The sequence below is a fragment of the Peromyscus leucopus genome, chromosome 13, assembly GCF_004664715.2.
Source record: "Peromyscus leucopus breed LL Stock chromosome 13, UCI_PerLeu_2.1, whole genome shotgun sequence".
Classification (NCBI taxonomy): Eukaryota; Metazoa; Chordata; class Mammalia; order Rodentia; family Cricetidae; genus Peromyscus; species Peromyscus leucopus.
The window spans coordinates 45,933,377-45,950,075 of NC_051074.1; the positions used below are offsets into that span (position 1 = coordinate 45,933,377).

Below are 16,699 nucleotides of genomic sequence, written 5' to 3' on the forward strand. Positions count from 1 at the left end.
CCAGTTCCTTAAGTAAAATACTTTGATAACAATAAAATGCTATGAAGAGATCTCCAAGGACCCTCTACTTCATTTATCATAACCATGATTCAATAATAACTATAATAATAATGATCTTTTACTATATGACAGATATTCTTCTGAATACATATGTGTGTGTGTGTGTGTGTGTGTGTGTGTAATTTATTCCTCACACCAATTCTACAAGCAATATTAATACTTTAATTCCCATGTCCTAGATGTGGAAACAGAAGCACAGTATAGTTAGATGATTTACCCAAAAACATATGTGTCCCATGTGAATATGCCTCATACCTAGGTCACCCAGATAGCTTTCCAGAGAGATTTACTTTTTATTATCCTCTTAAAGGAAAACCATTCTACCACAATACCTACTATGAGGGAATCTGCCTGAGCCCTGGAGTCACGAACCTGTAATGATGCTCCTGATGGGCTTCACCAGGGCAGTAAAGCCAGAGACTTCTGGCTGTCTGTGCTCCCACATAGGCTGCCATATAACCAGCCCACTGGCCAGTCGGAAGGTGAGGTCGGATTCCTGGGGACAGAGATGTATGTTCAGTAATTGGTTTGTATCAGGGAATTCGTCATCTTCCATAGACCCTTTTCAGAGGGACTTGCCCTGGCAAACACTCAGATGAGTGTTTCTAGGCAAGCCAATGATCCTGTTAATACTACAATCAAGATGGAAATTACAGTGACCTGCTTTATGGAAAAGGAGAAATTAATCCAATGTAGCTTTGGAAAAAGCCTGGGATACATAAATCATTGTTTTGTTCACAGTGAGAGAGATCTGTTTATTTTCATAGTCTTGGCAGATCTCTTCATGCTTGGTTAAAGTGCCATTCCTCTTGATTATATAATTGTCCTTATTTTTCCCTCAGGAGGCAATATCCTCAGAGCCTAGATACTTTGACCCCCGGTCTCCAATGCTTCTCTCTTTCTTTATTTCATGGAATTGGATAAATATGTTTTGATTCTTTATAGTGACTGATTTCATAATGTTCTCTTGACAATCCTAATTCTTCACAGCAAGGGCTAGTGGAAGAATTCCCCTTTCCTGAATCTTCCAGTATCACCACAGCACTTCACGCAGATAGGGAATTGTGTGCAAAAAGATACTCAATAAATATGTGTTAAATTTGGCAGTTTTTACAACCCATGCCCATACAGTTTATTTGTAATTCAAAGCTCCTTCCAGAAACACATTCTACGTGTCATTATTGCATCGTATTGACAGGCTTAAGTATTTGAAAATGCAACCTCATATTATAGCGTTCAAACTTGTCATAAGATCACATCTTACACATTTCAGCTCATCCAAAAAGTGAACACAGAAGCAGGGAATATGAACACAGATTAGTAAACACATCTGAGACCCAGGAATTCACTTAGGACACTATTTTGAAACTCTAGCTTGTGTTATTGCAACCACTTTGGAAAGTTTTAAAGCAACGAGGAGGCTTGAGTCTCATCTTGCTCTCATACTCAGACCCATTAAATTAGAAACCCTGTGCGATTTTTCTAAGGTTCCCCAAGGACCCTCTTCTGTAGCCATAGCCTAGCACTGAGCTAGGAGATTCCTAAGAGGAACTGGAAAGCTGGGAGAAGAAAAGCAATTCAGCAAATGGAGAGTAAGTTCACTGGATCATAAGAAACCTTCAACTAAGGGGCGTTGGCAAACTTCCCAGATGAAGGGCTGAAGAGATGACTGGGTGCCTAAAAGCACTTGCTGCTCTTTTAGAGGACCAGAGTCTAGTTTCCAGCACCCTTCTCAGGCAGCTCACAACCAGCCCGAAAACCCAGTTCCAGGGGATGTGACACCCTCTCTTGGTTTCCAAGGGCACTACACCTATATGGTGCACATACATACACTCAGGTGCATGCACATAAAATAAACAAATCCCTTTTAAAATCCCCAGATAAATTCACACTGTTAGACTTGGGGTATCCATGTTTCCTTTCTGTTGTGTTATGTAACAAATAACCCAACCAAAAGCAACCCAGGAGAGGAAAAGGTTATTTGTCCATTACTGACAGAAAGTCAAGGAAGGAACTAAAGCAGTTAGTCACATCACTTCCACAGTCAAGAGCAAAGAGGATAAATACACCCTTGCTTGCTTACTTCCTCCTGTTTTACATAGTTCAGGATGCCCTCGCTGGAAAATGGTACTGCCCACCATAGGCTGGGTCTTCTTCCATCACTGAACCATCAAGACAATTCTCCCACAGACATGCCCAAAGCCAACTTGATCCAGACAATTTCCCAGTTGAGTCTTTTTTTTTCCCTTAAGTGCCTTTAGATCGTAGAAAGTTGACATTTAAACCTAACCAACACACTGACTCTTCCATAAAGCTAAAGACTGGGTTGAGGTCTGTTATACACAGATTCCTTTAAAGTGAAATGTGCCAACTAGGAGAGAATGGGACACTCATGAGATTCTGGGGGTAAAAAAGACATAGCTTGCTGGGCGGTGGTGGTGCACGCCTTTAATCCCAGCACTCAGAAGGCAGAGGCAGGCGGATCTCTGTGAGTTCAAGGCCAGCTTGGGCTACAGAGTGAGTTCCAGGAAAGGCACAAAGCTACACAGAGAAACTCTGTCTCGAAAAACCATTAAAAAAAAAAAAGACATAGCATGTCTGGGAGAGTGAAAAAGTGCAAGATTCTCCAAAGGCTCCTCTCCACCTTGGTAGAATCAGTAAACAACAGCGGGAGGGGACTCTAATTCAGAGAAGCTGAGCGGTTTCTCAGACCTGTCCATCTGTGGGAAAATTGAGCAGAGAGAGCCAGATGTGCAGCCTTCCTGAGTTATCACCCATATTGGTGATGAAGCTGCTTTAGAGGCACCCCTGTTCCTATAAGTAACCCCTTACCCACACTTCTGCTAGGAACCCCAATAAAATCTCATTGGTTCACCAAGTTGGACTTTGGTCTGTCCCTGGCTCTCTTCTGTGATGAGTAGAATAGTGTGTTACATCTCCTCAGGAAAAAACAAAAACAAAAAACCTCTTACATAGCAGAATCCTGGATCCATTAGTAAGAGAACCACACAGGGGCCCACAAAGGAAAAGCCTCTTGGGTTCCCCCTAGAAGTATGACAACAGTTTACAAAGTCCTTCTTGAAATTCATTCCACATTTAATTCAAATATTTGTACATTATGTGCTATGAACCTGATGCTATTCTAGGTTCCTGTCTGTATCAGGGAATAAAGAGTACAGAGCCCTTGCTCATAGCGCACAGGAGTAAAATAGGTAGAATGATACAGCAGGCTGACTTCTTAAAACAGGCAGTCCAGGGAAAGCAGGAGAGGTGACTTCTGAGTAAAGACCTAAGGGACATGACGGAGTCTCCACATAGGTGTCACGAAGAAAGGTATTCCACGAGAGGCACCAGCAGTGAACAGTTCCTAAGTTTGCCTAGTGGGTCAAGAATCAAACAATGAACTGTATATCTAGAGTAAAGAGAATGGAAAAAATACACGATCAGGAAAGTTATTAAGTGTGAGAGAAAGTTGCCTGGTAGAACACAGACTTCAGCAGGACTGGGAAGAAAGGAAGCACCAGGTTTTGAGTGGCAGAGAATATATGCTTAATAACTTAAATCGAGTCATTGAGAATAGTTTGAGAAAGGGAAATTTGAAATAAGAGACAATCTGTCAGGCTAATGTTATCACTTATATGAAAAGTGATTAGAATGGAATGCTAGCAGAGAGCAACATTACAATTCTGGATGCATTTTGGAGATACAGTTATAGAATTTGCTAATTGACTGGTAGTAGTTTATGAGGAAGGAATGAGACTGGGATTTGATAAAAATGAACAGAATGAGATGGAGTCGGTGATGGGATTTTGAAAGCATGGCCTGATAAGGCAGAGGTACCACTTGACATTAAACAGTAGAAAATTAAGAAGGCAGCTAAAGAGGTCTAGAGGCCTTAAAATGGATGGCAGACACACTGGGAGCCAAACCTCAGTTGACCTGGTTTTAATGATTTCTTAGTTACAAATTCAACCTGTTTCATTTCCATGTTTCTCATATATATTCTCAACATAAACAAAATTGTAGCGGAAGCTAAGCATGATGGCACATACCTGCAATCCTCCCAGGTCAAGAGGTGGAGGCAGGAGAATCAGAAGTTCAAGGTCATGATTGGTTGCCTAGGAAATCAAGACCAGCTTAGTCTACATCATGAGTCTGAAAACCCCCAAATAATAACAGTAATAATAATGATAATGAGGAGGAGGAAGAAGAGGAGGGGATGAACGGAAGGGGGAGGGGAGAGGAAGCAACTTAAAAATTCCAGTGGAAATGACATCAGGAAATACTCAAGTCTTTTACAAAAATCCTGGTCTTTAACATCCAGTGTATCAGTGTGATACTTGACATTCACTGATAGTTACTGCAATCACTTGGTTGTATTTGTTATATCTCCAACTGAATAAAAGGGGACATTTCTGAAGACTAGCTAGACTCTCTCTGAGGCCACCCTCCTGACCATCAATGCGTCCTCATTAAGCGGACATATTTCTACTTTCTCCAGACAGCAGCATCTCAATTCAGTCACTCTTCATTTTTTCTTTTATTTTACATACCAACCACAGTTTCCCCTCCCTCCTCTCCTCCTTCCCCTCCTCCTCCCCCTACTTCCCTTCTACCCCCTCATTCATTCTTCCTCCCTCTCTATTCCTATGGGGTAAAGTCTCCTTTGGAAATCCACATAGCATGGCATCAAATTGCAGCAGGACCATGCTCCTCCCCCCTCCATCAAACCTGAACAAGGATGACAGCTAGGGAGCCGATAGGGGACCGACCTAGGCCCTCTGCATCTGGGAGACAGCTGTGTAGCTTGGTCTTTTGTGGGGCTCCTAGCAGTGGGACCAGGACCCGTCCCTGATGCATGAGGTGGCTTTTTCGAATCTATTCTCTATGGTGGAATGCCTTGTTCACACTCTTCACTTTTTAACACCTGCTGTACCTATGGCTTCCTCTTATGTTAGCGTGTTATTTTCAAAGTATTCTTAAGTTGTCAGGTTGCATAGGCCCTGTCACCCTAATTATTCTCCTTCAGTGGTGCTCTATGTATGTGATGTACAACTTGGTCCCTGGAGAACACTTTTTAAAAATCATTTAAATAGTTAAGAAGATTTAAAGATTCCTGAGAAGAAAGCAGATGTAAACATGGGCAGATTCTGTCTCTCTATCTTTTGGGTGCTTCTATCCATTCCACTGAGGTCTCATTCCTATGTTAGTGCTGAGAAATTGTATTTACTGGTCACTGAGCAGATTTCACTGAGCAACTAGCATTTAAAGGAAATTGTATACTTCACACATGGATTTTGTTCAAATCCATTTGCCGCCTTGGCACTTTGCTTTATCTCCTGCTGTTTCTCTAAGACTTTAAATAGTGCCTCATATATAGTAGGCACCCAAAAAATATTCCTTCAAAGAATAAGTGCCAATATGAGACTCTGTACTTTAACAAATGTTATTTTGTTTTCACTGATTACATTGAGTATAAAATTAATGACATATTTGACAGAATATTCAGATGAGTCACTTAGGTGAAATATTGGAGTGAACTATAAATTAAAAACATAGAAAAATAAGCAATGAATACATCCTTAAAATGAGTAACTTAAATGACTTCTAATTTATAAATTCATTCATTCAATAAATATTATCTTCCAAACACAGATACTGTGTTAGCTTCCATAGATGCAATGATAATTTCTACCTTCTAACCATCCACAAACTAGTATGAGAAAGATGTAGAAAAAATTACAATGAACAAGTTAATTACAACAATAAACATGTTCCTACAATATTATTGAGATAGAGATGAGCAATTATAACTTTTGAGTAAAATTCTAACAGATGTTTTCTAGGCAAAGGGGTAGATGTAACCCTAATCCTAATATTCCAGGCAGCAGGATCTTCAAGAGAAAAGCCTTGAAGAAATGGCTAAACATCTACAGCTCACAGAGTGGTGTACACATCACAGAGGGTCCAGGCTACTAGATCAGGACTTTGACACTCAGCATGAACACAAACTAACAAATCATTTTAAGTATGTTCAACATAGTCAGATCTACACTTTATATCAACCACTTTGGTGTTGACAATGGATTTTATGAGATAAACCAGAAAACCAAATCCAGTTAGAAAGTAAGAGGCTCAAGTAACAGATGCTAAAGGCTTAGGTCAGGTTAAGGCTATCAATAGGCATGGAGAAGATGTGATAAATTTGAGAAATATTTGTATGGTAAAGTGGGCAGTGCTCAGTGATTCCTGGGATATGTTGAGAGTGAGGGAGAAAGCAAAAGAAATTCAAAAAGTTAATGATGTGAAAAACAGACCATAGGGTCAGTCCAGAGAAAACAAAAATGCCCATGGTTTCTCTACTTGGATCACTAAATTGAAATTAACCTTAAAGCAAGAAGGAATCTGGCTTAAAGAGGCAGAATTAGGAGACCTCAGCTGATAGACCACAGATGCCTCATGCCAGTGGGAGGGGATCCTCAAGGAAAGCTGTAGATGCTGTAGCCGGGGATGCAAGAAAAACAGCAGTTGCTGGTGCCATCGGGGCAAGAGAATCTTACGACAGGAAGCCACAGTGTCAATTTCAAACATGGCTGAGGTTTAACACAATGAAGACTGCAAAACAAGATTAAGTCCAACATTAGTTATTTATGACCTGACTGGAAAAATGCTCCAGCACAAAAACTTGGGAAGACTTAGGAAATCTGGTGGCACTGGGCTGGAATTTTTGTTCGGCTATTAACTGCTTGGCTATCCAGCTTTGAACGTCAGCTTCATGTCTGGGAAAATGGAAGCAAAGATACAAACCCCCGCTGTGGGTGCATGGAATAGAAGCAAGCACTGAGGCTGGAGGCTGAAGGGAGAGTATGAAAGCCTTGTGCCAATCTAAACTTTGACATCCCTGTCACCTTTGTGAAGGAGCACGTGTCTGTGTAAGTGCTGAGAGGGGACTTGGTGCTAAGTGGGCAGCCCATGAGGTCAGGAGACTATGGCTTTGTAGGAGCCCCCCTGGGATGTCTGTGTGTATTTTCCAGCAACATGCAGACCTCTCAGACAGCGAATGAAGAGACAGTTTTGGTCTTGGTTTGGGTTGGGGTTGGAAGACCAAAGGGTAGGAATAGTACTGGTAAGGGGCAGAAAGGCCAGGGGAGGAAAATAGACCTTAACATAGTCCTATGACTAATAAGCAAATGGAAAGTCTAGGGTACTGTTCTCAGTCAAGTCCAGTTCTCTACCATCCATAGAACTGGGGACATTTTGGTGACCTCTGGAGTTATCTGTGGCTGTCACAACTTAGGGAGGAGAGAATGTGACCAACACCTAGCAGGTAGATGACCAAGATAGCCTTAAATATTCTACAGTTCATGGGGTAGTGTCCAACAAAGGATTATTGGGTCCCAAATGCCAACAGTGTCAAAGCCAACAAATACTAATCTATAGATCTTATATCCCCAGCAACTTAGAAAAAACCCTACATCACTCTCAAACAGAGAAAGCTTTGAAGACATATACCGATTCAATAATTATATTTTTATAGTATCTAGAACAAAACAACAATGGAAAATGATAATAATTAATATAGTAATTATTCTAGCAATATAGCTAATAACAATTATTTACAATGTTTCTGTCACTAATAGTGTCCTTATATACTGATTCCTTAGTAAGTCCTCCATTGCCAAGCTACTTCTAAAATTTGGAGGGCTTCTAGGGAGCATTCCAACTCTATCATATCTACTGAAAGGGAACTTAGTACTTCTCTTCCAACAGTACAGAATACTAGTAGCAATAAAATACTGATGCTCAAACAAAATGCCTTTTTAATGTCTTTCTATGTTTTAAGTTGAATACTATAACTGGTTTAATCCTCAGAATGCTCTCAAATTTGTTCTTATGTCCAACTTACACTTAATAAAAAAATTAAGCTTAAAAATGATTTACTCAAGTGTCACACAGTAGCCATTTCCAGGCATTGAACTCAAAATATAACGTCATTGGTTTTCAGACCTTGAACTCTCAGCCATGTCTTCCAAGTAATATCATAGCTATTCTGGGATCACCTATTTTTCCAGTTCAGATGTTATTTGTTGACACATGGACATCTCTATGGGCTGTTTTTTGGGAACCATATCCTTTGTCTTCTTCGTGTTTAAGGACTATGCATCCAAATACAATGGCTGGTTTGGGATCTGTTCCTGATTAACAATCACTTTCTCAGTGAGCCAGTAACAAAACATTTATTGAGAGCCATGCACTCATCTGGACACTAGAAATATAGTTGTGACATAGGAAAACAGCATCCCTTCGTTTAGAATCTGTTCAAGTGACAGTAATGGGCATTAAAGATGTTCTCAGACACCTTTGATAATTCCTGGTAGTGAATGTTGCTAAGGAAAAACACAGGGTGAATGCCAGTGGTGAAAAGTAGTGAATGAACTTTCCTATGTGTTGACATTAGACAGTGCCTGAATTGACAAGAAATACATGGCCACATGGGACTGTGAAGGTAGAGGGCAGGAGTAAATGTTTCAAGCAGAGAAGAAAAATAGTTCAAAGACCTGAACATAAGAATGGGTTTATGGGGCTGGAGAGATGGCTCGGAGGTTAAGAGCACTGGTTGTTCTTCCTAGAGGTCCTGAGTTCAATTCCCAGCAACCACATGATGGTTTACAACCATCTGTAATGAAATCTGGTGCTCTCTTCTGGCCTGCAGGGATGCAGGCAGAACACTGTATGCATAATAAATAAATAAATAAATAAATATATTTAAAAAAAAAAAAGAATGGGTTTATGGAGTTTGAGGATGAGCCTGGACATGAAAAGAAATGAGGCTGAAGAGGTGAGCAGGGGCCAGAACCTTCAGGTCCCATAAGCAAATGGATTGTCTCAGTTGAATAAATGCTTTCCCTTCAGTGACTCTTATAAAAGACTTTTAGTAGTTGAAAGTTAAAGCTTTTAAAGCAATTTGATTGAACAGCATTAAAACATTTAGCGTGTTTAATGAATAATGCTTTTTTATAAAAGACAACTGAAGTTGATACTAGTCCTCTCCTTCATAGTAATTGTTAATGGTTAATGGTCCCATACACCTTCGTATATTCAATGCTGACTGGCACAGCTATTCATTAGGGTTATAATACTGAAGAACAGCTAAGCATATGAATAGTTTCTTATCTCTTATCTTGGTACTGAAATGGAATAGAATATGCATGTCCTGACATATATTTAACAGTGTTGGAGGCTTCCATGATTTTATGCAAATGAGATATGAGACAAATTGATATAACTAGGCTCATACATCTAGAAAGTTACCATACTCACTATAATATACAACCCTGTGTTTCCTATTTTATGCATTTAAGAAATTTTGAAATAAAAATTCAATTGCTTTATATCACTGTCAAAAGATCTTGGCACATAAAAATTGAAGCTTCTGCTCCAGATCCTGTATTTATAATACAGGTAGCTGCAAAGGGCTATGGAAATTTAGAGAAGCTGACAACTCTATCTACATGGAGAAGGTCCAAAGAAAAACTTCATGGAATTGATGACATTGGAGTGGAATTTGAAAGGGCCATGTAAGGAAGAGAGGATGGAGAGGTATGCAGAGCAAACAGCAAGAGCACTTTCACAAATGACTCTTACAACTCCCAAAGAAGGATCCTGAGGTGATGAATAGAAGCTAACAGTTAATAAATCAAGAAAAGAATTTAAGCCATAGATCATATTTGAATGTATATAGCACATTTAATTTGGGAGCATTGTATGTAGGCACACGGTAGAAGAATATTATTTTAAGGTGTGTTATTTTTGTTTATGTTGCATTTGTTTAACTCTGTGAAGCTGTGTTACTGTGCTTGTCTAAAACACCTGATGGCCTAATAGAGAACTGAATGGCCAATAGCAAGGCAGAAGAAAGAATAGGCGGGGCTTGCAGGCAGAGAGAAGATGTAGGAGGAGAAATCTAGGAAGAGGGGACTGAGATCAAGGAGCCAGAGAAGAGGAGGACTCTAAGGGCCAGCAATCCAGCTACATAGCAAGCAACAGATTAAGAGTAAGATTTACAGAAGTGAGAGAATGGGAAAAGTCCAGAGGCAAAAGGACAGCTGGGTAAAGCTAAGAAAAGCTGACTAGAAACTAAGCCAAGCTAAGGTTGGGCATTCATAAGTAATAATAAGCCTCTGTTTGTGAATTTATTTGGGAGCTGGGGGTGGGCCCCCCAAAAGAGTAAAAAAAAAACACACAAAACAACAGCACACTGAAGGTTTTTGAGTTGATAAAAGATATATGGAGACTTTTTTTTTTTAAGTAAAATCAGTGTTTAAGGTAGAACTAAAAGTTCCCATGCCTTTGCAAGGTCATGCAAAGACATGGTCAAACAAATATGGAAGCATTCTTTGAAGGCCACTCTCCCTCACTTCCATCCCATCCCACACCTAACATTAGCTTCCTCCTTACCTTTATCCTGTGCACAAGAGGGGCAAATAGAAACACAAAGAGCTCCACCGTAGCCATGGAGTTCTGGAAGGTCTTCCTTCTGTTGTTCTCCTCCTCATCATTGGAGCTGCTTCGGCAAGGCTGCCCTGGAGACCCCTGGTTCTCAATCTGGTGGATGAAAGCACTGCTGCCACCACCCCAGCTGGATCCTCGGTCCGTACCCCCAAACTGATCGCTGTTGCAGTCCTGTGGGGCCTCTAGAAGCATCCAGTGTAGGGTATGGAGAAGTTTTGTCTCTGCAACACCCAGCTTATCCTGGTGGCCTGCATGGGACAACCACACAGCCAGGTGAAGGTAAATTCTCTGACCGGAATCACGGATATGACCCTTTGGTCTGGAGGAATGTCTCTTTTCTCTTTAACTCCATTTCCCAGGAGACACCAGCAACCTCCAAACTTCAAGCAACCAGTATTTATAAGGCTCATCGCCACTTGGGGCTCTTTCTTACAGGCTAGGATTTCTGCAGAACAGCATGCTATAGTATCTCATCAGGCAGATTCCTAAATGTTTTCCCAAACAGGCCTGTCTTATCATGAAGACAAGCATAGACCGTGAAGATATAAAAAAAAAAAAAAAAAACAAACAAAAAACTATTCTATTTTAGATCTGACCTGGAAAGGTCCCTGTAACACCAAAGCAGAGACACAAACAAAGGGAGAGAATGAGCTGAAAGGTGGGTACTCTAACGTAGGAGAAATGGCTAGAACACATTACTAGAAGAGAAAACCAATTTGCAAAATAATACAATGAAGCTGAGGAAACCCTTTAGGACAGCGATTCTCAACCTGTGGGTCAAGAAAGACCCAACCATCTTGGCAAACCCATCGCCAAAAATATTTGCATTACAATCCATCACAGTATCGTAATTACAGTTATGAAGTATGGATGTGAATAACTGCGTGGTTGCGGGTCACCATAACATGAGAGACTGCAGCAAAGGGTTGCATCAGAAAGGCTGAGAACCACTGCCTTAGGGGAATGTGCCAAGTTCATGAACACAGTTGCATTAGGCAACTGGGAGGCTATATGGCAAACTGCAGGCTGGGTCAGAATCTTTACTCACCTGATGTTATTTTAACATTTACCTGGGGAGTCCATTCACAGACACAAAGTTAAAGACAAGGAGGCCTGGTCCCCTTTGCAAAATGCCCAATGGTGATGGTATTGATAGGAAGGAAATTCTATGATAATTACATAAGATAACGTATGCAAAGTGCCTGGGATGGTGGTAACTGCTTAGCCCATGTTCTTGTATGCATTGTACATAAAGGACAGTATAAGTCAACGATGCGGCAGCACCCACCTAGCTTGTTCCTGTTTGACAGCAGGGTCGCAGTGCAGTGGAGAACATGCGGGAGGGCGGCCTGCACCAGCTCCCATCTGGAAATGCTCTGGATGGCTTCAGAGAGGGCCGGGGAGAGGCCATGCAGTTTGTTTTCGACCAGCACTCGTTCAAAGGACTGCCGAGTTCAGTTGTAGGGAGCATTACAAAATAAAGGATTGGAGACCATTCAAAATTAACGCTAACACACAACATATCCTAAAAGATAATCAAAGAGCTCTGTCTTCTTAGGGGGCAGGTCACTCCTATTCTTGCCAAGGGTACACTGACCTGCAGTCATTCGGCCATAGGTCATTGTTAACTGCCACTTTGAAGGCTTTGGACCCAAAGTACATGGGATATGGGCTGGAATGATCTGGGCTTTTGTTGTCTTGCTTAGGTTTTTGTCTCTGTTTTATTTTGGTTTTGTTGTTGTTGCTGCTGTTTTGGTTTTCAAGACAGGTTTTCTCTGTGTAGCCCTGGCTGTCCTGGAACTTACTCTGTATGCAGACCAGGCTGGCCTCGAACTCACAGAGATTCGCCTGCCTCTGCCTCCCACGTGCTAGGATTAAAGGAATGCGCCACCACTGCCTGGCATGTGATCTGTATTTTTATTTCTGTTAAAATAAGCTTCTTTGCATAACAACCCATTTGCTGTTAAGATATTATATTATATTATATTATTATATTATACTTATAATATTTTATAAAAATGTTGCTGAGTATCCACAGTGGCTGTCACAGCTCTAGAGCAAAATGAGATCTGTTTTATGAAAGTGTCTTAAGGAGCAGAATTTATGTCAGTGTGCTCAACAGGTGTTAACGGAAATACAAGGTTGTTTCAAGAAATCTGATTTGGGGCCACTGACTTATTTAATCTTCAAAGCAAGGATACAACAAAGGGATTCCTTAACTAAATCAGAAAGGGAGAAGAGGTTTCATGCTTATTTGACAACAGTCAAATGAGCCATCTTTGCCTTGTTGTGTTTTATCAAGTTATGCTACAAAACTTGATAAAACACAACAAATAGGTGTTCAAAGAGTAAACAAAATTACAATAAACAAGTTTGACCTACACAAGTTTTCCTTTGTTTTGGTTTCTTTGTTAAGGGTAGAGAATGCCTGCATAAGGTACCAACCATCTACTGGAAGAAAGTTGATGCAGATTTAACTTCTTTGAACATGATTCATGCTTAAGTGCCCTAAATGGTCAATATAATTTGTGCAATTTTCTTATAGAGGGTTGTAACAAAAGTAAGAGTTATGAATTAATTTAAGTGTAAGAGCTAGTCAGTAATAAGCCTGAGCTAATGGCCAAGCAGTTATAGTTAATATAAGCTTCTGACTGATTATTTTAAAAGTGGGCTACGGGACTGCGGGGGCCTGGTGGGCCCAGAGAAACTTCTGGCTACTTGAAACTCTGAAGTTGTGTCTTACATTGACATTGATTTACATCATGCCCCACTTGCCTACTTATCTACCCATGAAACCTAACTATTTGATACTTTGTGAGTACTTTCGAAACATCAGACATATCTTTACCAGGCAGAGAATAATGGTGGTTATTTTAAGCTAAAGGAAGGGCTTGAAGATTAAAAGTGTCAAGTTGTTATAATGATTCTGATACAAGAAATTCCACTCATATTGACAATGAAGGCAAGTTTGAAAGTATCTTTGTGATAATCCAATAAAGCCAAGCCTCCATGTGCCTGTGCATATGTGTGTGTGTGTGTGTGTGTGTGTGTGTGTGTGTGTGTGTATGTGTGTGCACATGTGTGTTTGGCTTGCACCATAATTTGTGGATCTTACACATCAGAAATCCTTCCTGGAAGATCATCCATACGGCCGTTTACAAATACGTTTGGCAGCATGGGAATGTGCAGCTGTCTACTGTCCCTCTATACTATACATGACTTAAATCCATTTGTAGAGCTAAGATCCATTTCACTTTTACATCGTGATTTCGTGTCTTATTTTCTCAGTTTGCGAAATAGGTCTTATAAGGCTATGGGTTCCTTTAGAACCTCGGGACAAGTCCACTTCATTCTTTACAAATATTAATAGCACTATTTTCATGATGATTTTAGGCCCTTGGCTTTCAGACCTGTAGAAGGTGTGCAAGACATAAAAGCATCACATTGATTCTTAAGTTATTTATGCACTCCACAGCCATTCCCTGTATGAATAACCAGCCCACAAATAGTCTGTTTTGTTGATTAATGACTTGACTTTTTAATATTCCCTAAAAGGCTCCCCTAGGCCCAGTTCTGCTCTCTCTGTCTTCTCTTCTGCTGCCCCCTCAATCCCTCTCATTCCTCTAGCTTATTTCCACTCGATGCTAGATCCTTCGTAGTTCACTCAGCTCTCCTCTCAAGATGGGATTCCTTCCTTCAGCCCTTGTGTCTGCCCAAGCATCACATTAGTAATTAAGCCGTATCCACCCACTGCCTATAAAATAAAACCCCTACCATACTTTTTCTGATAATGCATTGCTACTTTTCTCCATGGTGCTTATCACCATCTATCTTATTATGTATTTTATGTATATATTCATCTGTGGTTTTTCTGCCTCATGCTAGGATGTAGACACTGTGTTTTGTTTATGTGTTCACCCTATCCCAACAGTAAAACTGTGCCTGGTACATGGTAAATGCTCACTAATATTTGTCAATTGAATTAACTCGGGGATCTTAATATGATTCCGTCTTTCCTTGGCTTAAACTATCACACAGAATATGGAAATAATCATTAAATGGTAAGAATCACATACCACACAAGAGGCTTCATATTGCTTCCCCAGCTTAGGCCTCAAAAATGCACTGAAAAATTAGTAAAGGTTTTTGTTATAAACATGAGCAAAACTATTTTTAAAGCATCTTTATATTATATTTTCAATAAACAGGGCATGTCGCTACGAAACTCAAATTTCATGTTTCCTTATAGCTTCTTAATGAGCAGCTGTTGGACAGCTGACGACATTTGCTTTTACACGTTAATTACACGCAGGAAAAAAAGACGTGGCTCTTTACAATTTTCCATACCACTCTCATTTTTGAGCCAGACTCTAAACTGTCAATGGTCAGAAGTGGTGCATTCCCCATGCGTGCAGCTATCTTAAAAACTGAAAAATGAGCCCAGATATGGGTCATAATTCCCAGCATCTATTTTCTTTCATATGTACTCATTCTCAAAAAATAACAAGAGAGCCCTTTACTGTTTATGGCACGGGTGTCAGGTCCGGCCAGGTGAGATAAATCTATCAAAAATCATTCTGCTCACAGGGGCTTCATCATGAAGACGACGCTGGCGGAATCCACGCAAATATGGTTAACAAGTGGGCACAGCAGCTATGTCAAACACACTAGAAAACAACAGGTCACCAGGCAGGGATTACAGCAAGAGATGGAGGGGGAACTGGAGGGGAGCGGAACCAGTCCCAGTTACCTTCCTAGCTCCCCGCCCCCTCTGCCCAGGCTCTCTCTGCCCTCTCACCCCCTCGACAATGTAGCCATTTATTCGAAAACTGCCAATCTGCTTGTTGTCAAACTTCAGTGAGATTTTTTTTTCTTTTTCTTTTTCTTTTTCTTTTTTTTTTTTAATGCGTGCTTTTAAGTGGGTGCAGAGGGCTCGCTTTCCACCCCCAGGGACGTTGCTAGCTGCAGGCTGCGGCGCGGCCTCGGTGGCGGTGGCACGGTGGTTGGTGGTGGTTGCGGGAGGCGACGACCCGGCGACCCCCGAGCGCCCCCAGCCCGGCGCCCCTCACCTGGTTTGCCGCCACAGGAAGGTCTGGATGGGCAGCGGGATGCCGCGGCCGCCGTCCTGCTCCTGGCCCTCGGAGCTCTTCCTCTTCACCATGATGGTGGCTCCGGGGAGTCCTACCGCAGAACCCAGCGCGGGCTCCTCGCCGGCCGCCGCCGCCGCCGCCGCCGCCGCCTCCTCCTCGTCGCGCTGCTCCCCCCAGCTCTCATCCCCTCCTTCCCCGAGGCAGAGGCGGCTCTCCTCGCCGCCGGCCCCCGGCTCTCGCCCCTTCCCCCAGCCCTCCCCGCGCGCGGAACATGGCTGATGGAGGAGGGGAGGGCCGGAGGAGCGGCGCGCCGCGGAGGGGGGCGCTCGGAGCAGCCGGCCGGCCCGCCGCCCCCGCGCCCTGCTTTCAGCACCTCCCACTGTGGACAGCGGCCCGCGCCGCCGGGCGGCCCAGCCGCGGAGCAGAGCCGGGGGCCGGGGCTGCAGCTGCTGCGGGGTGGCCGCGGGAGCCCACGCTCCGCATGGCACGGGCACGCCGGTCCCCCGCGCGGCCTCTTCGGCACCCAGGGTTCTGCTGGCTCCTCTCGGAGTGCACCCCACGAGTGTGTCTCCCTTGTCCTGCTTCCCAGCCTCTGCGTCCCAAGGACTGTCGACCTCTGGGGAGGAGGAGCTTTGGAGAGCCGCAGAGCAGTCACTGACTCGGTGGCATCATTCGCACCTCTTGCAAAGAGGTCAGCAGTCCACCTCGGGGTTTAGCAGGAAGCATGCAAGGGGGGAATCGCTAGAAAATGAAATCAGGGCAGGAGGCAGGCTTGGCAGGTGAGAGGAAACTGAGAAGTTTTCCTATGTGGGAATTGGTTTCATACTGGTAGCGCGAATAAGTCAGCCTGCAGGGCTTGATTTACCAAAGCGGGCTTGGAACAAACTCACCAGGGTAGGCTTCAGCTAGCCGCAAGTTAAGAGGCAAACGTTTGAATCACGTGGAGAAGCATGGTTTATTAACAGGCCGTTAAATGCATTTTGGTTGACTCCAGTGATAACTGCCATTTTTTCTTCCGTGTATGAAATGCCTCCATA

At 42.4% G+C, this 16,699-nt stretch overlaps 1 protein-coding gene across 7 annotated transcripts in view; it reads right to left on the reverse strand.

The window, feature by feature from the left end:
* Positions 1-16,331, reverse strand: part of Unc80 (unc-80 homolog, NALCN channel complex subunit) — a 180,556-nt gene extending 164,225 nt beyond the window's left edge. For 5 of the 7 annotated variants that reach the window (XM_028870069.2, XM_037210309.1, XM_028870068.2 and 2 more), the window contains exons 1-5: positions 15,642-16,331; positions 14,649-14,697; positions 11,861-12,017; positions 10,519-10,820; positions 433-556 (exon numbers count right to left, since the gene is read on the reverse strand). In XM_028870069.2, the coding sequence (XP_028725902.1) occupies positions 433-556; positions 10,519-10,820; positions 11,861-12,017; positions 14,649-14,697; positions 15,642-15,733 (724 nt within the window). In that variant the 5' untranslated portion in view covers positions 15,734-16,331. The remainder of the gene's footprint in view (positions 1-432; positions 557-10,518; positions 10,821-11,860; positions 12,018-14,648; positions 14,698-15,641) is intronic. The other 2 variants (XM_028870072.2, XM_028870071.2) reach the window with 1 other exon arrangement.
* Between the last annotated feature and the right edge of the window lie 368 nt (positions 16,332-16,699).